The sequence below is a fragment of the Gekko japonicus genome, unplaced genomic scaffold, assembly GCF_001447785.1.
Source record: "Gekko japonicus isolate JY-2015 unplaced genomic scaffold, Gekko_japonicus_V1.1 scaffold313, whole genome shotgun sequence".
Classification (NCBI taxonomy): Eukaryota; Metazoa; Chordata; class Lepidosauria; order Squamata; family Gekkonidae; genus Gekko; species Gekko japonicus.
In genome coordinates this window covers 210,499-231,460 of record NW_015174283.1, presented here as the reverse complement: position 1 = coordinate 231,460, position 20,962 = coordinate 210,499, and the positions used below count along the sequence as shown (strand labels likewise).

General features: G+C 47.9%; 1 protein-coding gene across 1 annotated transcript in view; it reads left to right on the top strand.

Moving 5' to 3' along the window:
• Window positions 1–2,858: 2,858 nt before the first annotated feature.
• Window positions 2,859–20,962, top strand: part of EFEMP2 (EGF containing fibulin-like extracellular matrix protein 2) — a 50,987-nt gene continuing 32,883 nt past the window's right edge. The window contains exons 1-4 of the mRNA XM_015423920.1: window positions 2,859–2,981; window positions 11,913–12,004; window positions 13,315–13,363; window positions 14,980–15,216. Coding sequence (XP_015279406.1) covers window positions 11,921–12,004; window positions 13,315–13,363; window positions 14,980–15,216 — 370 coding nt within the window. The 5' untranslated portion in view covers window positions 2,859–2,981; window positions 11,913–11,920. The remainder of the gene's footprint in view (window positions 2,982–11,912; window positions 12,005–13,314; window positions 13,364–14,979; window positions 15,217–20,962) is intronic.

Here is a 20,962-nt window from a genome sequence, read left to right as displayed (position 1 = left end):
CGAGTTCTATGTAACTCCTGTCTCCTCCAATCAATGCAATAGGACGGGAGTGGCCCACAGTGTCAAAAGCCACAGAGAGATTTAACAGGATTACTAAAGAGGATACACCCTTAATCCAACTGAAGTTGGAGATTATCTGCGATTAGAGTTGTCACTGCCCCATAACGCTGCCAGAGGCATTGTTCAGACTCCCCCGCTCTGCCACCACCCTCTCAAGACCTGCGCCTACAAACGGCAGCTTTCAAACAACCTAGTAATTGGCCAAGCCCTCCTTTGCAGGAGAAGCCTTTTTTAAAACGGAGCCTTATTACCAGAGCCCTGTTAAAGGGTTTAGGTTTAGAAGAAACTGATCTGGGTGGCTTAGGTTCCCTTCAAGGATGTTTTAATAATCCCGGCCAAAAGGATTCTGATTTTATCTTGGCAGGGTTTAAACCATGCTTCACCCTTCTTTCCGAACTACGAACTACTGGGATCTTCCTCGCTTGGCTGAGCCAGAGACGTCTCCTCTTTCGGCCTGCGTTAAGTTAATCGAGTGCACCCTCAGCCCCTCCCACATCCTGATGTATACCTTGGGTGTCATACCTGCATTACTGTCGTACTTGCCTAGTCTAGACCGAATGTACTTCCACTCCCATCTCTTGCACCACCTTTTTTTACTGCACACCTGCCTGCTGGAGAGACTATGGGAATGTTATGCGTGGGTTAATCATGCCCCGGGGCTACCTGTCTCCCCCTCCCCACACCCCATTCCTTCACAGGAGCCCTGCAGCAAGAAGAATTTGTCCTCTTGCTACCCCACCATCTCCTTTCCCCTCTCTCCAGTGAATTGCACCTGGCTTGGGGCTGCTAGGAGCACCCTGTACCAGAGGGGAAACGGGTCGCCTGGATTCTAACTTTGCTTCTGAAAAGAGAATTAGCTACTAGAAGGGGGGGGGGTGTTAGGGAACCAGGGCCCAGTCCTGAAAGACTTTCCCCTTCCCAGGTCTGTATGGATGCACAGAATATAATTTGGGCCTAGAACTATCTTTCAAGGCCAAAGTTCAGGAGACAAGACTGCCTTATGGTTGGTGAGGAGGGAGACATTCTTTTGAGAAGGCATCCATGCTGAAAGGGAATGTGTGCTTGTGATATGTCTCCGGCATATCTTTGAAGTTTGCAGGTTTCCAGAGCTGATGTTGCATACGGTAGGAACGGTGCCATGCGGAAGATTCCAGGTTCAGTCCTTGGCATCTCGCCTTAAAGGATTGCAGGTGCTGATGAAAGAGTCCTCTCTACTTGCGTTCCTGGTAGTCCATCCATTTAACGGCTCTCTGGTCCCAGAGTTCCTTTAGCAGTCGAGTGCAGAAGAGCTGCCTTGCACACACAAGGTCCCAAGCTGAGTTCCTGGTAGTCCATCCATTTTACGGCTCTCTGCCAGCAGATGTGACAAAGTGACTCTCCTCTGCCAGAGATCCTGGAGGGGGGAGCCACTGTCCATTGGAGTGCCTTAGCCTATGGTTACCCTTTTAAGTTCTTATGGGAGGTGACCCGGGAAGGCTCCTAAATCAAATCTCTATAAACTCAGAAGATGTCACTCTCCGCCTACCCCCTTCCCTGCCTCCTAATAGGAGGATTATAATACTCAACTGCCTTTCAAGACCATTGTAAGGATTTCTAGAACATGTGGAAAAAGCAGAGCACACTATGCACCTATTTATTAGTAGCATTGTACAGCAAGGGGATAGTTTAGGTCAGGTGTATATATTTTTTTCAGGTACCAGTCACATTTATTTAATTCATTTGTACCCCACCTTTCTGCCCAATGGGGACCTAAAGCAGCGTACATTGTTTTCCTCCTCCATTTTATCCTCACAACAACCCTGTGAGGGAGGTTAGGCTGAGAGAATGCAAGCTTCCATGGCACAAGTGAGAATTTGAACCTGGATCTCTGAGATACAAGTCCAACACTCTTAACCACCGTATCACAAGTGTTTCAAAAACCCCTACAGGTTTTTTTTCTAAACTATGGTGCCAGTTTTCTGATGCTCTTTGCTGTGGTTTCAGGCTTTTAATGCCTTTATCTTTTTAAGGTGTGGGTTTTAGTGTTTTCAAAAATTGTCTTTTCTATGCTTAAGGTGTTGTGTTTGCTTGTTGGTGGTGGTATTTTTAGGGATTTGAATTGATTTTATTGTTGCTCTGTTGTGAGACAACCCAAATGTGTTGTGAGACAGGCCAAATTTTTGGAGGGGCAGAGATATAAACATTTCAACAAACATCTGCAGCTGCATGCATTTTACAAGTAAGCAAATGGTCATCTATGCATATAGGATAGGTTCTGCTGTTCAGGGTGCTAGTAAAGAGTTCAGCTGGGCTTGGGAATTCCTGCTTCTTCTCTTCTGCCTTTGATGTTTACAACCTCGCTTCCATACTTTGAAGCCCATTTGCTGCCCCTTTAAGGGCTTTTGAAAAAAGAAAGTGGAGATGTTCAGGATTTAGAACCCTGCTGTGCCCGCATGTCCATTTCTGTACTCTTGGGACATTGTGGAATGCATTGTCGAACCTCCAGGTCTCTCTTGGTGCCCATCCAGTGAAAAATGCCCACTGTCTCTGTTCAAAGATCCCATGAGGCAAATGAGCATGTGTGCTGTTGGAAGCAGCACTCTTTCTGCTGGGTGCAGCATAGGTGGGGTTAAATGTTCCTTTTTGCTTGTGAGGCTTGTGGGGGGGGGGTGATGGCTGAGAACAGCTGGCCAGGAAAGGGTGTTTGCTGGGAGCTAAGTGGAACCAGATGTTGGGTGGAATCCTTTGGCACTCCTGCTGCTTGGCTGGGGGCCAGGAATTCGGCGTGGGGGGCTGAAGGGGGGGAGCCAGCGCGCACTCTCCCAGGGAGCAGGCGCCCGCCACTTCTTGCTCTGCACCCAGCCGGAATTGGGGGTGTTTGAGCGAACGGCCCCGGACAAGGCAAGCAGGGTGCTGGTGTGTGCCAGGCAGCTGTCAGAGTGGTGAGTGATGGGTTTTTGGTAGGGGGGGGGAAGAAGGAGAAGGGCAGGGCTCAGGCGCTGATAGAAAGAGGACCTGAGAGAAATCTTTCACTGCACTCTGTAAAGTTGGTGCCCTTGTTGTATGGGGGGGGGGGGGGAAGAGACCAGGGGGGGGAGCCTCACCACAAGGTGGTTGTGGGGCAGACTTGGGGGGATGAACCCTGTGACCCCAGAGTGGGAAGGGTTTCACTGTTCGATGTTCAGGGCTTTCCCAGGTGGGCTCCGAGTGTGTGTGAGCTGCAGGCTTTTGGGACTAATGTAAGGAGTTCAGCTTCTCCACTCTCCGGACTTCCTCTCTCCCCTTCTCTGAAGGCTGCAGCTCTCTCTTGGCCTGCTTTGCCCTCTCTAGTTGCCTCAGAAAGCTTCCCTCTGGCCTTGTCCCCCGGGGCAAGATGGTATGAAGGCAGTCTAGTCTAGCCATGAGAACTCAGGGTTTCGTAGGGGCTGACAGGGAGCTCTGGCCGAGCAGAAAATAAAACTCCAAAATGACTGGCAAAATTTGTAGTGAGGGGTTCCCTCTCTCCAGTCTCTAGGAGCCGCCAACCAATTATCCCACTTTTTGATTTTTGTTTTCCAATTCTGGAATTGCTGCTTTTTAATTTACATAGCCTCAAGAGTGGGCTAGGTGCTATAACCTAATGTGGTCTTATTCTAGAAAGTACAAAATGACTGACTGATCACTGCTGGTGCTTCAGAAGATGCAACTTGAGACCCCTCCCCCCCATCCCAATCCATTTTTGAGGTGGGGGGCAGGTTTACTTGGAGTTGCTGTTAGTGTGTGCTGGGCCCTGTGAAAGGTTTTCCTTTCCTGTTCTATACCTCAGTTTTCATTTTTTAAAAAAGTTTTCAAAGTATTGCATACTCTCTAATAGGTAAACATTCACAGCCACAGAGGAATATTAACTACAGAATGAAGAGTTCTGTGTAACATAGAAGCTTATATCTTATGCTGTGCTGTTAACTGATCTATGCCTTATTTACACATCCACCCACCATATTCAAGAGTTTCTTGGAATACCCTCCCCTTGGGGGGGAAAAACACCCCTACGCATAATCTGTAAAACAGTCACTGGCTGGACATTACCCACAGTCTGTACAATGTGCCCCGTTGTTCCTTTTCAGTACACAAACATTCACAGCCACAGAGGAATATTAACTACAGAATGAAGAGTTCTGTGTAACATAGAAGCTTACATCTTATGCTGTGCTGTTAACTGATCTATGCCTTATTTACACATCCACCCACCATACTCAAGAGTTTCTTGGAATACCCTCCCCTTGGGGGGGGGAAACACCCCTACGCATAAGTCACTGGCTGGACATTACCCACAGTCTGTACAATGTGCCCCGTTGTTCCTTTTCAGTACACAAATCGGACTGCAACAGAATGTTGCTGCCCTCCATTTTATATTGGTCCCAGGGGATGCAGAGGTTTGTCTTAATTAAAATATTCTACCTTTCCTTATGGCTCAAGGCAGTTAGAGCAAATTCATTTAGGAACAAAACTTGAGATGCTTTCAGATTCAACTTGGCAGTGTCCCCATTCATCCCATGTTTGCCTGTCCTAATCTGCCCTTAATACTTCCCTTCCTTGACACCTCAGTATCCCAAGAGCTGGTCCCTATGTTGTGGGCAAGGTGGTGTTGGCTCCCTTAAAGTTCCAGTGGTTGATTCAGCTTCTTCCCTCTAGATCAAAGAACTTGGCACTTGAAGATGTTTGATGATGGGGTTAAGAAGGATGCTTGGACCAGCTCTCTGGGTGTGTTGTATATGTTATATGTATACATTAGTTCAAACAAGGGCTATATTTAGCCTTAGCTGGAAGAAATGCCTACACACAGGTTCTTTTCATCTCTTGAAAGGGGGTAGATTCCTAAATTCAAAGGCCTACAACCACCCATTACCAGACTCAAATTTATTTTTAACTACCACTTGGTATTAAATAAATTCCAGGATTTGAAAAATCCTGTTCGCAGGATGAGCCTGTTCACAAATAAACAAATAAATAAAATAAATGGCACCCCTCCATCACCTCTCTTATTTTAGCTCTTTGGTACCCTTCTTCTTCCCCTACAGGTGTGGAGTTCAGGGGCAGGGCTCAAGACTGCATTTTGGAAGGGGGGAGGTGTTGGGCCTCAGATCTGTTACCCTCCCATCTGGAAACATTTCAGCCAGCCCCTGGAGTGTAGGGGCTCTCTGTAGTTATTCCTTACTAACAGAAATGCATTCTGCATCTGCTCAGGAGAACTGGGACCAATTCTTCATTTTTTAAAAAATGGCATTTATTAAAGTTCTTACGCCCTGATTTGTTTGACTATCCAAGTAGCTTAAGGCCAGATTTAAAGAACCCCACTAAAACAGAGACAAACTAACTTTCAAAACAGGCAATAAATATACTAATATCAAAGTTAATGCCATATTCTATTCAAATTTAAATGAGTCCCAAACCTACTGAAACAAAATACCTGCTTCATAAATACTGGTAAGGAAGGAGCCAGATGACACTCCGCAGCCTTGGTGCTGCCCATACTACCTCTGTCAAAGGGGGCACGCACAGTAAGACCTTGTAAGAGGATCTGAGTGGGCGGGGGGCTGAGAACCACATGTTCCTGGACTAATTGATGAGCCCCCCACTGAAGCCCCAGGAGTTTGGCTGCAGAAGAACTTTGTCAAAATGCTGTGCAGGAGACTTTCAGTGTGATTGGAAGTATTTTTAAACATCTCTCCAAACTCTCAGGCTAAAGCTATGGCTATGGCTGCCGACATCCAGGTGGAGTCTGGAGAGCTCCTAACATTACAGCTCAGTTCCCCTGGAGGAAATGGCTGCCTTGGGGAGTGGGCTGTATGGCATTATACCCCACTGGGGTCCCGCCCTTTCCCAGGCTCCCCTCCAGTAATCTCCCAGCTCAGAATTGGTAACCCTAAACTGTGGTAGGAGGCTTTGACACCTTCCCACCATTACCCCCCCCCTTTGATATTTCAGTCCTTGTTTTTGCTTTGAGGCTGAGGCAGATGCTGAGTCCCTCCATCCTTCATCCTCCAGTGCTCTCAGCTGTGGCCTGTCTCTCTGAAACTCTGTCCTTAGGACTTGGGGGAGTGGGAAGGAGAGCAGGAGCATGGGAGTGCTGCTGCCTCATGGACCAGGTGGCACAGTCAGCAGGGGGGCACCTGATGGGCCAGGTGGAGTGGCCCGGTTCTAGCTGGGGGGGGGGGCTGATATACACAGGGGTAAAGCAAAGGTCAAGGTCTCCCTTGCTCGAAAGCCAGTCGAATCCGACTCTAGGGTTGCGGTGCTCCTCTCCGTTTCAAAGCCGAAGAGCCAGCGCTGTCCGAAGATGTTTCCGTGGTCATGTGGCCGGCATGACTAAACACCGAGGCACACGGAATGCTGTTACCTTCCCACCGAAGTGGTACCTATTTATCTACTTGCAATGTCTTGCTTTCGAACTGCTAGGTTGGCAGGAGCTGGAACTAGAGACGGGAGCTCACTCCGTCATGCGGCACCCGGGTCTTGAACTGCTGACCTACCGACCTTCCACAGCCTTAACCACTTGAGCCACCGCAGCTCCTACACAGGGGTAAAGCCTGCAGTAAAAAAAATAAAGATCTTTAGCCTCTCCCCTGATGCCCTTTTTTGTACCTTCTTCACTTCAGCGTAGGGTTTCCAACCTGCAGGTGGAGCCTGGAGAGCTCCTAGAATTGCAACAACCTCCAGCCAGTGTTCCCTCTAAGCTGAGTTAGCTTAGTTTTTAGCCTCCAGCTCACACATTTTTGTCTTAGCTCAGGAAGGGTGGCTCCCGAGCAAACTAATTTCTGCAGCAGGCAAATCATTCACTCACAACTGTAATGCCAGGAGCTCACAAAGTGGAATTTTTGCTCACAAGCCTCCACAGCTTAGAGGGAGCACTGACTCCAGCCTGCAGAAATGAATTCCTCTGAAGAAAATGGCTGTTTTGGAGGGCGGACTCTACGTAGGAAGACCAGCTCTCCTGCTTGACCAGGAGGCCTCCCAATCTCTGTGTTGCCCGCTGGCGCACTGAGGGCCAGCAGGAGGATTTTTTTTTTTTAAATGGTGCCACACTGATGGTGCAATATCACTTCCATGAATATTTGGACAAGACATCGATACAATGCTCCAGGTTTTGGGCAAAACTCTCTGACTTTAACATCATCTTGTCCAAATCCTGGAGCATCAGTTCAATAGCGTGCCAGCAACATTACATCACTTCCAGAATTTGTAGGAAGTGGGATCATACCATTGATACAGTGTCATTTCCCCTCCCAATGCCCCCCCAGCTGGTTGCCAGTCATCAGCTGGTACCCCTATGGCAATTTACCCAGCTGAGGTCTCTCCCCGAACTAAGCTTGGCATTCCCCAGGTCCAGGTGAGGGTTCCCCCACTTTTGCTGGGTTCCTGATCGCTGTGGACCAGCTGGCCGGCGGGGGGGAGGATTCCCCCCCAACAAACAGTGTCATCCTGCACGGTATGCTGATGTCCACCAGAAGTGACGTCAGCACATCAGTGATGGTGGGAGGGTGAAGCTCTGCTTTTTAGGCAACACTCTACGGCTTGAGGTCACTTTTACCATAGAGTTTTGCCCAGAAAGCAGAGCATCGCCCCTGATGTCACTGATGTGCTGACATCACTTCCGGGTGATGTCAGCATGCTGCATGATGCTCCCCCCACTCCTGGAACCACCCTAAAGCCCCCCACCAGTGAGATGGAGCGACCTGGCAATCCTACCCCCAACCTAGTCTTCTCCAGCCTCCCTCCCTAAATCTCCAGGAATTTCCCAACCCAGAGTTGGCAACCATGGTGCTACTATATCCTGTCCTTTTTGAGATGGAGGTGACAAACTACAGAGTATTCCAGGTTTGATCATACCATATATTTATACAAAGACATTACAGTACAAACCAGCTTTTGCAAATCAAGCTACTGTTAACAGCATAGGAACAGGCCAGGCTGTTTTTTTCTGGTCAGTTGGCAACTATGTGCCAGCTATTGACCACAAACAGTAAATTATTGCTAGCATATTAAATACTACCTGCTATGAAATTTTAAAGTGAAACAGCAAAGTCATGTGCGACCTGATATTAAAATCAAATACCATTGAAGTAGAATGCTGACAACAAATTTGTGGACTACTTTGTGAAAATTCAATAGCAAGAGGAGATAATTTTGAGAAGAGCTTGGTTTTAAATCCCCTTTGGCTTCTGTCCATTAATTAAATTTAGCTTCCCCCCTGTGTATATGTCAATCTAGGATCTGGGAGATGTGGCTTCATCCTGCCATGAAGCTTGCTGGGTGACCTTGGGCCGGTCACATGCTCTCAACCTCGCCTATATTGCAATGGTGTGAGGATAAAACAGAAGAGGGGAGAATGATTTTCTCCATCTTGAACTCCTCAGAGGAAGGGTATGGAGGATAGGTCTATAAGTGGCTACTAGCCATGGTGAGTAAAGGGAATCTCCACATTAATAGGCAGTCAAACTGAATACCAACCAGACCCAGGAGACATAAGAACACAAGAGAAGCCAATGTTGGATCAGGCCAACGGCCCATCCAGTCCAACACTCTGTCACACAGTGGCCAAAAATACCAGGTGCCATCAGGAGGTCCAGGAGTGGGTCCAGGACACTAGAAGCCCCCCCTCACTGTTGCCCCCCCCCAGGCACCAAGAATACAGAGCATTCCTTGCCCCAGACTGAGAGTCCCTGCCTATACCGTGTGGCTAATAGCCATTGATGGACCTCTGCTCCGTATGCTTATCTAATTCCCTCTTGAAGCTGTCCATGCTTGTAGCCACTGACGCCTCCTGTGTCAGTGAATTCCATGTGTTAATTACTCTTTGGGTGAAGTACTTCCTTTTATCTGTTCTAACCTAACTGCTCAGCAGTTTCATTGAGTGCCCATGAATTCTTGTATTGTGAGAAAGGGAGAAAAGGTACTTCTTTCTCTACCTGCTCTATCCCATGCATAATCTTATAAACCTCAATCATGTCACCCCTCACTTGTCATTTCTCCAAGCTAAAGAGCCCCAAGCACTTTAACCTTTCTTCACAGGGAAAGTGTTCCAACCCTTTTATCATTCTAGTTGCCCTTTTCTGCACTTTTTCCAGTGCTATAATATCTGAGGTGTGGTGACCAGAACTGCACACAGTATTCCAAATGAGGTTGCATTGTCGATTTATACAGGGGCATTATGATACTGGCTCCCCCCCCTTCTGTTCCTAATAAACCGCAGCATTTTCAGTGAGTTATCTACTACAACTCTAGGATCTCTCTCTTGGTCAGTCTCCGCCAGTTCGGACCCCATCAACGGGTATTTATAGACAACATCAGGGGAAGGCGGGGCCAGTTCCAGATTTTGGTGGGCCCCAGGCAGAAAGTTCCGGGGGGGGGCACTCACCCATGGGCCTCACTACCTGCCTGTGCATCTATCCTTGCCCTGAGAGTCCTCCTGCTGTCCATGCTCACAGCCATCTGCACTGCCCGCAGCCATTTCCCTAGTGGCACTGTGCAGTGTGTGCTACTGGAAACCTGGGCAGCAAAGCACTGACTAGTGAACAGGCAGGGACTCGTCTGATACAGCAGGACTCTTCTTATGTTCCTAATCCCAGAGGAATGTTGCCAATGGGTATATGACCAACTGCAATGGGGTGCTTTTCACCATCAGTGAGTTTTTGGACTGTCACAAAATTAGTCTACTGTAGCCAATACTTTTTTTTTTGTAGACTAATGTTGTAGACTAAAAAAATAAATTAGTCTACTGTAGCCAATACTTGGAGCTGCGGTGGCTCAAGTGGTTAAGACGCTGAACTGCAGGCTGTGGAAGGCCAGTAGTTCAGCAGTTCAAGACCCGAGTTGCCGCATGATGGAGTGAACTCCCGTCTCTAGTTCCAGCTCCTGCCAACCTAGCAGTTCGAAAGCAAGAAATTACAAGTAGATAAATAGGTACCACTTTGGTGGGAAGGTAACAGCGTTCCGTGTGCCTTGGTGTTTAGTCATGCCGGCCACATGACCACGGAAACGTCTTCGGACAGCGCTGACTCTTCGGCTTTGAAACGGAGATGAGCACCGCAACCCTAGAGTCGGACTCGACTGGCTTTCGAGCAAGGGAACCTTTACCTTTTTAGCCAAAACTTGCATGTGTATGGTGTCTTCACAGGTTGGAGATTTACCTCAATGCAACAGGTGCCTAGCACCTCCTCAGTCCTTTCCAAGCTTCTGTTGAAGGAGGTTCAGGCCACACCACTTATCCTTGGAGTCATGGGAGTCCTGGGATAAGTCTGGCGAGAAGGACCATTTCTCATAATATTGCCAAAGAACCAGACCTTTCTTATATGGGCACAAACTGCAGGGAGCCCCAGGACCACCGGGAACTTCCTCAGGCTGTGCTTCTACGGCACATATATTTTAAAATGAATCTTTTGAGTAGCCTTAATCAGTTTGCCTGACAGATTAAACAATTATGGTTTTGACAGCTTGTTATTTTCTCTCTCTAATTTAGTTGAGTTGCTTCATTTCTATCCCACCTTTCTCCCCAGTGGAGGCCCAAAACATCATTCTCCTCTCCTCTGTTTTATCCTCACAACAACCCTGTGAGGTAGGACAGGCTGAACATACAGGCTGCCATGTCTGGATTAGGGAATTCCTGGAGACTTGTGGGCAGGCCCTGGGAAGGACAGAGTCTGGGGAGGGAATGGAGCTCAGCAGAGATAGGATGCCATAGAGAGTCTCTGCAGCGGCCGTTTTCTCCAGGGGAACTGACCTCTGTAGTCTGGAGATCAATTGTAAAAGCAGAAGATCTCCAGGCCCCAACTGGCAGTTGGCAACGCTAATTAATAGTCCGTTTTCAGAATTGTGAATATTTTTAATACCTTGTAATACAGCTTTCTCCTGTGTACAGCGAAGGCTTTGCTCCCTTTCCATCCTGGTGATAAGAGCTCTGTGGAATTCAAAGGCTTACACACTGTTCAACTAACCGAAATTAAAAGCATAGTGTTGCTACTTGGCCATAATTTCACTGTCTGGGCCTTTTAGTCATGGGGTGCGTTCAGACAGACAGCTAATCCCACCATTATGCCGGCTCAAATTTGATCCCGGTCTTTTAAATCCATCCTCGCACGACCAGACATCCCCCAGGGGAATCGCCTTACCGCGCACTGCTTCCACTGTGGATTGTCTAGACAGCGTCCATGCGGTGGGTTTAAAAAAAAAACTTTTTGCACATGCGCATAGGCATGATATTGCAGCCTTGTTTATCTGCACATGCGCATAGGCATGATATCGCAGCCTTGTTTATCTGCACATGCGCATAGGCATGATATCGCAGCCTTGTTTATCTGCACATGCACAGAATCAAGATTTTTTAAAAACGGCACCTGTTCAGGATGGTCTGACGTCAGACCATCCCGAACGGGTGCCATTTTTAATTGCGTGCTGAAACAATCAGATGGGGGAAAGTCTGCGAGTGGCCCGTTGGAACCGAAAACTCCAGATTTATAGTAGTATCTTTTTAGTATGGCTCCAAAGCGCGGCAAAACGGAATGCTCACGGAAGACGGACCTTTCCCAAATGTTGATGTCTGGATATTACATTTAAATCCATGAGGACCCCCTTGCCTTGCGCGGATCTAAAGAGCCGTCTGAACGCACCCTTACCCAGTTCTATGGGTAAATGTCTTCTCAGACAGGAAAAGAACTCTGCACATGTCCGGAGGCATCCGGCCCTTGGTGTCAAAATTTGGGAAATAAAAAACTGGCATTCTTATTAGTGCATGAAAAGGTAATAATTTTACCCACTTTGGTGTCTCCCAGCCTTTAATACAGGCAACCCACTGTATGCTGTGAATACACTATTCCTCTAACCGGCCTCCCTTTCCCCAGGCACAAGGATGAAAACTGTTTCATGTCTGTTCCTGGCAACGCTCCTGAGAGCTGCAATTTCACAAGAACCAGAGGAACCCGACACCTACACGGTAAATGGCATGGATCCAGTCCTGCATTCTTGTCACCCAGAGGAGGGAGAACTGTGGGGAGGGAGATAATTGAGCAGTCACATGCCGTTCAGAGCAGACAGGTCCATCAATGGCTATTAGCCATAATGGCTAAATGGAACCTCCATGCTCAGGTGCAGTATACCAGTTGCTGAGAAGGTCCAATAAGAAGGATTGGCTTGGCCACTGCGTCCTTCCTTTGGGGCCTTCCAGGCTGTCTGGTTGACCACTGTGGAGGACAGGATGCTGGGCTGGTTGGACCACTGGTCTGATCCAGCAGGGCTGTTCTTATGTTCATCCCACCACCTCATCTAGGATGTACATAAAGTGGTTTCTGATGGTCTTGAGATGCATCTTCTTCTGGGGTTCAGAGCAGCTGGCTGAAAAGGACCAGCAAATTTGAAAAAGGGAGGATCCAAAGCTCTTAATGCAAGACAAAGCTCAGTCAGCTCTTAGAGCCCACAACCCTGTTTCCGCTGCTGAAGCAATGGAAAAAGGTTATGTCACTGAGCAAGTGCTTTCAACCTTGACAAGATCTAGGATTAAGAGCAGAGAACAGAGCTTCTAGGTCAGAGAGATCCTCGTCCCATATTGGCTCAGAAATTGCTTTCAATAATGGGTGAAGTAACAGCAGGGGTCATTTCGTAGAAAAAGAGGTGCAGGAGCTCATTAGCATAACTCATTAGCATGATTTATTTGCATATGCCACACCCCCTGACATCACCGGAAGTGTGTCAGAAGGCAACACCCACCACTCAGACTCCACTGGACTGTTTTGGATTGCTAGCTATGGGGTGGGGGGGACGTGGGACGTGCACATCTGTCCTTGCAGAGGAGGGAGAGCTTGTACCTGAATAAAACTTGTTCTTAAAGGTGCCGCTGGACTGTTTTGGACCGGGGGGCCAGGGGGGGAGCTCTGCAACTTACCTGGCTGCTTCTTGCTCTGACTGAGGGCTGCTGGGAGCAGGGGGGTGCTTGTTGCATGTGCCCGCCCCCTGGGCTCTTTACTGCCGGAGCTCTGCTCCTGTGCGCTCCTGCAGGAAATGACCCCTGAGTAACACTCCCACAGTGCCTCTGAGCATGTGCAGAGTACCCTGCAGAATCACAACCAGCCCCAATACATGGGCAGGACTCACCAGACACAGAAGACAGGGTTTCCATGCTGTCCTGAGCCTCAGCACCTCCCTCTTTAGAATTTAGCCTCAGGGCTTAGCACCAACAGGGCAGTAATTCCAAATCCATAGAACTGAATGGCTCCTTTAAACGCTTTGCTTTTGTCCTTTCTGTGCTAGGAATGCACCGACGGCTACCAATGGGACTCTGAGACCCAGCACTGCAAAGGTACCTATCACAGAAAGCCACAGGGGTGAAGGTGAGGGTGGGAGAGGGCTTCTACGGTAAACATTATAATCCTGTCTACCTGTGTTGCCACTGGCACTGTTGCCAAGGAACATACAGTGACACCACACCATATTCAGACATTACAATAAACCCTGGTTTATAAACTGTGGTTTGGTCCCAACCCAGTTAGCTGCAACATCTGAATGCAGATGATCCAACAAGATGGAGTTTGTTGGCCAGCACCAAACCTGGGTTTCAAATTATAGTTTGGTGGTGGTTTGTAGCAATGTCTGAATTCACAAACCACCTTTTGTTGAGCAGCTCTGAGAGCCAAAGTTCATGATTAGCCCAAGATGGTGAGTTTTAAACTGAAGTCTGTACACAAACAACTAGCCATAATTTAAGCCAACCAACGTGTCTGAAGGCAACATTTCCGAACAGCTAAGCAGGAAATCAGGTTAGCACCATTCCAGAGACAGCTATGTAGCTGTACCTATTGTGGAGTCACCAGAAAAAGAAGGGCTGAAGCTTCAAGCTTGGCATAGGATGTCATGGTGGGGCAGGGTTGCCATCTCCAGGTGGTGCCTGAAGATCTCCCAGAGCTACAATTGACCTCCAGAGATTGGTTCTCCTGGAGAAAATGGCTGCTTTGCCCCGCCCTCCCCAGGCTCTGCTTCCAAATCTCCAGGAACTTCCCAGACTGGAGTTGGCCTCTCCAGTGGGAAGAGCATCTTCCGGTGTTGTGTCTTGCTGTTCAATGCACAAAGCTTCTGCCCACTAGGGTTGCCACCCTCCCATGGGGGAGGGGTTCCCCCAGTTTATAGGGGCCCCAATCTGCTGTTGGCCAGCTGGCCTGCGGGAGAGCCCCACCCTCCAAGAGCCCCGTCTCGTCTGATGTGTCTGGTACATGCACTAGCATTTGTAGGCTTGCCAACTCCAGGTTGGGAAATACCTGGAGATTTTGGGGGTGGAGCCTGGGGAAGTCAGGGTTTGGGGAGGGAAGGGACCTCAGCCCCTTTTCTCCAGGGGAATTGATATTGGTCATCTGAAAATCAGTTGTAATAGCAGGAGATCCCCAGGTGCCACCTGGAGGTTGGTAAACCTAGTATTTGGCTAAAAAATTCTATGGTGACCATAGAGTTTTTGGCCAAATGCTGGAGTGCTCCCTGTATGACGTGCCCAGCATAATGATGTTACCTGGAAGTGACATCATCGCAGTGTGCTCACCAGAAGATCCAGGGACCCAAGCTGGATCCCCCCACCGGCAGCCAGGTAAGACCTGGTAACCCTACTGCCCACCAAACAGACAGCAGTCTGTTTGATACATGAAAGGTCTGCAGGTTCTGGAAATAATTGCAGGTTCTGGAAATAACTGCAGGTTCTGGAAATATCAATTTAGATCTAGAAATGGCTGCAGTTCCGAGTTTTGACCAGAGGTGAATGGCGGCACACCGGACAAAGCCGTGTCTGTCATTTTGGAAGCCTTTCAGGGTCCTCTCTGGTGGTGATGGGATAGTCAAGGCCAAGGAACCTACCAGCTGAGAAGTAATGTGAGAAGTTCCAAGAGAAGGGAGTGTCTGGGAAGCCCACCTGACTCTGTTTTCTTCTTTCCTCAGATGTGAACGAGTGTGAGACAATCCCCAATGCCTGCAAAGGGGAAATGAAATGTATCAACCATTACGGCGGCTACCTCTGCCTCCCTCGCTTAGCCACAGTTATCAACGACGTGAATTCGGAAAGACCCTCCCCTCCCAACCCACCCCGGCCGAGGAATCCCTGGCCCCCACACCCCGCCTCCCGACAGAACTCCTGCCCCCAGGGCTATGAGCCAGATGGACACGGATCCTGTGTGGGTGAGTGAAAAATGGAGGGTTGAGGGGTGGAGGAAGGCAACTGCTTGTCAGTCACTGGGTGCTGAAGGATGGATGGGGGGGACATAGGGTTGCCAACTCTGCCTTGGGAAACTTCTGGAGATTTGGGGAGTGGCGCTTGGAGAGGGTGGGGTTTTGGTGAGGAACCTCAAGCAGGGTATGATGCCACAGGGTTCATGTTCTAAAGCAGCCATTTTCTCCAGGGGAGATGATCTCTGTAACCTGGAGACCAGCTGTAATGCCGGGAGATTTCCAGCCACCACCTGGCAGATGGCAACCCTATGGGGGACAGAAAGGGGGATTTGACTTAACTGGAAGGTACCACAATGGCTGGGCTAACAAACATAGAAGGGAATGCTCTGGGCTCCAGGCTACGCTAAATGGGGACCTGTTGATCAACAGAATCAGTTCACGTTGGGTGCTTTGCAGAAGGCTTTTGTGGACATCATACTATCCCAGGCCCGTAGCTACAGTGTGCCCACCCAGAGCCTGGCCCCCCGACTTCTTCCCAAGGCCCCACGACCTTTGGGGTGAAGTGGAGGGAGGCTGCTCCCACCTGCACTCCAAGCCACGAATTCATGGCTAGGAGTGCAGGTGCGTGGCCCCTGCTTCTCCCCTTTAAATGCACTGAGGGAGAAGCAGGACTACAGGTGAATTTCAGTGCTCCCTGACCTTTTAAAAGGCCCCCCCAGACTAAAAAATCCTGGCTACGGGCCTGTACTATCCTAATTTTGTAATCCATTTTTTTTACATTGTTCCTTGTATCTATTGCACTGCTTTCACTGCATTGTTTGTATGCGTTGTACTGTTTGTATCGCACTGTCTTCCCATTCTGTAAACTGCCTTGAGTCTCAGTGAGAAAGGTCCCGTTCAAAATGAAGTAAATAAACAGGTCGTTCCCAGAGTTGCAAGAGAGGGGGAGAATATTTGATCAGGTTGGTTTGAATGGCTAGACAAGAAGGTTGTCTGGAGCTGCCCCGTGTTTTATGAGGTTGTTAAACTTTGCAGATTTCAGGTGATATTTAATTTTTTATTTATTTATATTTATTTATTTATTTATTCGATTTACTATCCCGCCCTAACCCCTAAGGGTCTCTGGGTGGCTTACAGAGGGTGCTAATCACATTTACAGAATCTAAACTAGGGCCACAGACATATAGGGGTGGTGACTACCCTACCAGGCACCCTTTTTGCGGCGGATCTTCGGTTGTTGTCTTGTTCTTGCGGGCGGTAGTCGGCGGTGTCCTTTCTGGTGCTGGTCTTTGGGGTTCCCTTCTTCCGGCTGTAGCGATTCCATTTCTGGGCCAGGACCACTCGCACTTCCACACATGCTCCGCTGTGGCCTCTGTCCCGATGAGGCTCCGGCCTGCTGCGTTGCTCCGCCTCCGCGCCAGTTGGTCCGGCCTCCTTCGCTCACTCCTTGCTTCGCCAGCCACCATTTTCCTCCGCCGCCGCCGCCACTGCTTCGCTTTGCCGCTCGCCACTCACCGCTGCAACACAGGGACGGGTGCCCCCCCCCGCTCTAGTAGCAGGTACCCATTAGTCTATTCGCCCTTTAACGGGCTTTCGAGCTTAACATTTAGATAGTGTTTTCAAATGTTGAAAGTAGGATTGCCAGGTCCCCTCCGGCCATTGGCGGGGGACGGGGAGGCATAAGGGTTGCCAGATCCAGGGTGAGAAACTCCCAGAGATTTGGGGACCGAGCCAGGGGAGGAGAGGGACCTCAGTGGGGTGCAATGCCATAGGGTTCCCCCTCCAAAGCATCCATTTTCTCCAGGGGAATTGATCACCGTAGTCTGGACATGAGCTGTAATTCTGGAGGACCCCCGGTCCCACCTGGAGGCTGGCATCCTTAGTTGAAAGTGCCTTCACATCTTTACAACAACCCTGCAAGGCAGGCCTGTTATTCGTTAGATTTATGTTCATACATTAGAAACACAATTACCAAAAAGGATATATGTTTAGAATGTAAAATGGTATAAAATGCTTACCACATTAAAAAGAAAACAGTTACTCTCACACAACATGCAAAGCTGCCTTATACTGAATCACAGAATTGATCTATCAAGGTCAGTATCGTCTAGTCCAACCGGCAGTTGCTTTTCAGGGTCTCAGGTCAAGGTCTTTCATGTCACCTATTTTCTGGTCCTTTTTTTTTTTAGCTGGAGGATGTTGGGGGTTGAACCTGAGACCTTCTATTTGCCAAGTAGGTGCTCTATCACTAAGCCACAGCCCCTGTTCCAGTTAGGCAGGATTAAAATACCTACAATAGATATAGCACAATCCCTCACTTCAGAGGGAATCCAATACTCTGGTCCGTGTGGCCTTCCAAATGGTAATGGAAGCTTCTGAGGTATCCTGCCCTTTTAAAATTCCATCACATCTCCTTCAAATTTAACTTCTTCCTGTTCTCTCTCACCCTTCAGGTATTTATGAATCAGTTGTAAATTATCAGCTCTTCTGTGTGTGTGTGTGGGGAGTTAAATATTGTTTTGCATTCCTGAATATGTCAAAGTCCATTTTAAAAAAGTTTTTGATCGTTTGACTGGCTCTGGCATCCTTCGTAGCATGTAGCACTTTTTTTTTTTGTGCTTCAGCTGATGTGCGTGATCCATGCTCTGATTACATCCTGGTTAGATTGCTGCAATATGCTCTTTGGGGCTGCCTTTGAAAACAGTTCAAAAACTTCAGTTGATATACGATGTGACCGCCAGGCTATTGTCAGGGGAGGGATACAGGGGTGGTATCACCCAGTGCTGAAAGGTCTGCATTGGCTGCCATACCCATCTGTTTCTGGGTACAATTCAGACGGTTGGTTCTTGCCTTTAAGCTCCGAAATGGCTTGGGGCCAGGGTACTTGAAGGGCTGCCTCCTCTTGTACTGGCCATCCTACCAGATAAGGTCCTCATCACCAGCCCTGCTCAGTTTGCCCCAACCTCCTTCAGAAGTGTCACTGATGTTGACCAGAGACAGGACTTTTTCAGTGGTGACAACTCGCCTATGGCATATCCTTCCCCTCGAGGGCCACCTGATTGCCAGTGTTGCTCTTGTTTGTTTACCCAGGCTTTTAATTAGGGGGCTGATTTTTAGAAAACATTTTGAGGCAGATAAACAGTTAAGACCCATTTTGAGCTGCTCCATATTTTATGCACTGGCTGTATTATTGAATGCTGACTTTTAGTAACTTTTTAAGAGTTGTTTTTAATCAAGTTTTATTTTGTAAGTTTCCTCAAGCAGTTTCCCTGGAGAGGCAGCATAGAAATTTTCCAAATAATAAATACATGTGATTGATATTTTGCAAATTTACTGTTTACAATAAGCAAGAAAATAAAAATATGAGTAGTGTTGCCTACGAAGTAAAAAAACAGCACTTAAACCATGCAATCAGATCTTGCTGGTGGGGATGGGTTTTTATAGGGAATATTACATAACCACTATATTAATTCTGCTTGCAAATGAATGTGGAAAAGGGATCCTTCAGCATGATAGAAAGTTTGTAGTGTGGGGCTGCTCCAAATGACAGTGAAGTACACGGGAATTAAGTCCTGTTTGTTTGGTTGGTTGGCAGGCACTACTTCTGCTGTAAATGCTGTTGGTGTAATTCACTTGCTATCATTTGGAAGCCAAAAAAGTTTGTATGGTAACAGAGCAGGAGGAATTATTCTGTCTCTCATAGCAACAGTGCATCTGAACAAACAGTGAGACATTTCGACCCATGCTATAAATGCACAGGCAGTCATTTGGAGTAATTTTTCAGTATCTACAGTCCAAAATAGTGGAAGGCATCACCTAGGAGCTAAAAAGAAAAAATATACTTCAGTAGTGAATCTATACCAATGAAAAGTGCTTTCAAACTTATATTGGTATTTAAATCTAGTGTCTCATGGTACTAAATAAAAGTCAACTCACATTGGATAGAGATACATTCAGATGTCTTGATAAACGTTGGCCCCGGTCACACTGGGGGAAAAGGTGCGGCTGAGGTGCGGCTTTTTTGAGCCGCATCAAAAGAGATGCGCGGCGGCGGTATCAGACAGATCCCCCGAGCCGCCACGCAGTTGCTCCCCGGCATGATGAGTTGCCGGGGGGGGGGGGGGCCACAAATCAGTGAGCAAGGCAGCCCGCTGCGCATGTGTGCGTCTGCACAGTTTGGCCGGGGGCCTCGGATGATGCCGGAGACAGGCGCACCGGCGATTCCACGGCCGCCCCTGCTGCGGATTTTCAGGTAAGTAGTAGTGTTTTCTAGGGGTTTTTTTTGATGTGCAGTTTCGCCCGGAAGGGACAGATCGGGGACAGGTGTGCTCCTCTTCCCAGATGTTGCGGTGTGATCGCGCCCGCTTGATGTGCCCCTGATCCGTCCCTCTAGCGTAGCAAATCCTCCCATGTGACCGGGGCCTGTGATTTATTTAGACAGTTCATTATACAACAAAATCTGGTTAGTCTACCAGGGGTAAGTAATAAATCCTAGGACTCAAATAGATGTGCATTTGTGTAGCTTCAATTTGCCTCTGGGCCATTAAGTCAGGAAACGGGAGGTCTAACACTTCAACCTCAGCTCAGTTTCACTAATTGAAATTGACTTCCTCAATCTCCTATTAGGGTTAAGAAAAAGATATCTTTTAATTAGGAGCCGCCACTACCATTACCATCAGCTATATCATTAGTAACAATGGGGGAGTGGGCCGGCCCTATGAAGATCGAGCCACAGCATTGTGACAGATCGATTACCGCTGAACTGGGACTTTGTATTACATCTACAATATGCCATCTAAATTTGATTGCAGGACTAACATCACTGAGCACTTTAATTGTAAAATATGATTGTTTTATTTTGTTTATGTGTTTTTATATATTTTTATATTTGGCACATTGTGCCCTAAACTGTGAGCCGCCCTGAGCCCGTTTGCGGGGAGGGCGGGATAGAAATATAATAAAACAAACAAATAAATAAACAGCCCTTCCTCTTTTTCCTTGTAAAATGCTAATGCCAAAGCAGCGAGCTCCATTTCAGTTAGTGAAATCAAAGGTCAGCTAGATTCATCAGGTATATGATGAAGGGAGTTTTGACCCTTGAGAGTTCGTACCCCCAAAATCTTGCTGGTCTCTAAGATGCTACTGGACTTGAATCTAGCTGTTCTGTCATGGACCAACATGGCTACCCTCTGAAACTGAAACTAAAGGGAGTCTGAAGGGTTAAACCGCTTCTCCCTTATCTGCATGGCCCCTAGGCAAGCTGAGGCTACATGAGCCCACAGCTTGCAATTTATAGGCAGGCATCGCTCTTCAGTTTAAGCCTCTGGTTTGTGCCGCTTTCTCCAAGCAGGGAGAAAGCACCCTCCATCTACTGCAGTTTCTCTGTCACCAGGCAGCTGCACAGAACACTGCTCCTCAACAAACTGTGAATTCATCCATCACATCAAACCACCATTTCTATTAACTATAGTCTATAGTTAATAAACCAGCTACAAATCGTAGTTCGAAATACTGGTATGGTGCCAACTAGGGTTAGTTGGAGTATTTGACTTCAGGTTCAGACATCAGAACTAACCAAAATTTGATTAAAGCATGGTTTATTGTGATGTCTGAATGTAACCAATGTGTAAATTGTTTTTTAATCTGTCTAACTGCAGGTGGCTTGATACCACAAAGGCATCTTCCACACAGACTTAATATTATGCTTTTATTTCCCTTGGCTACCATTCCGCCCCCCCCCCCCCCCTCTTATTCT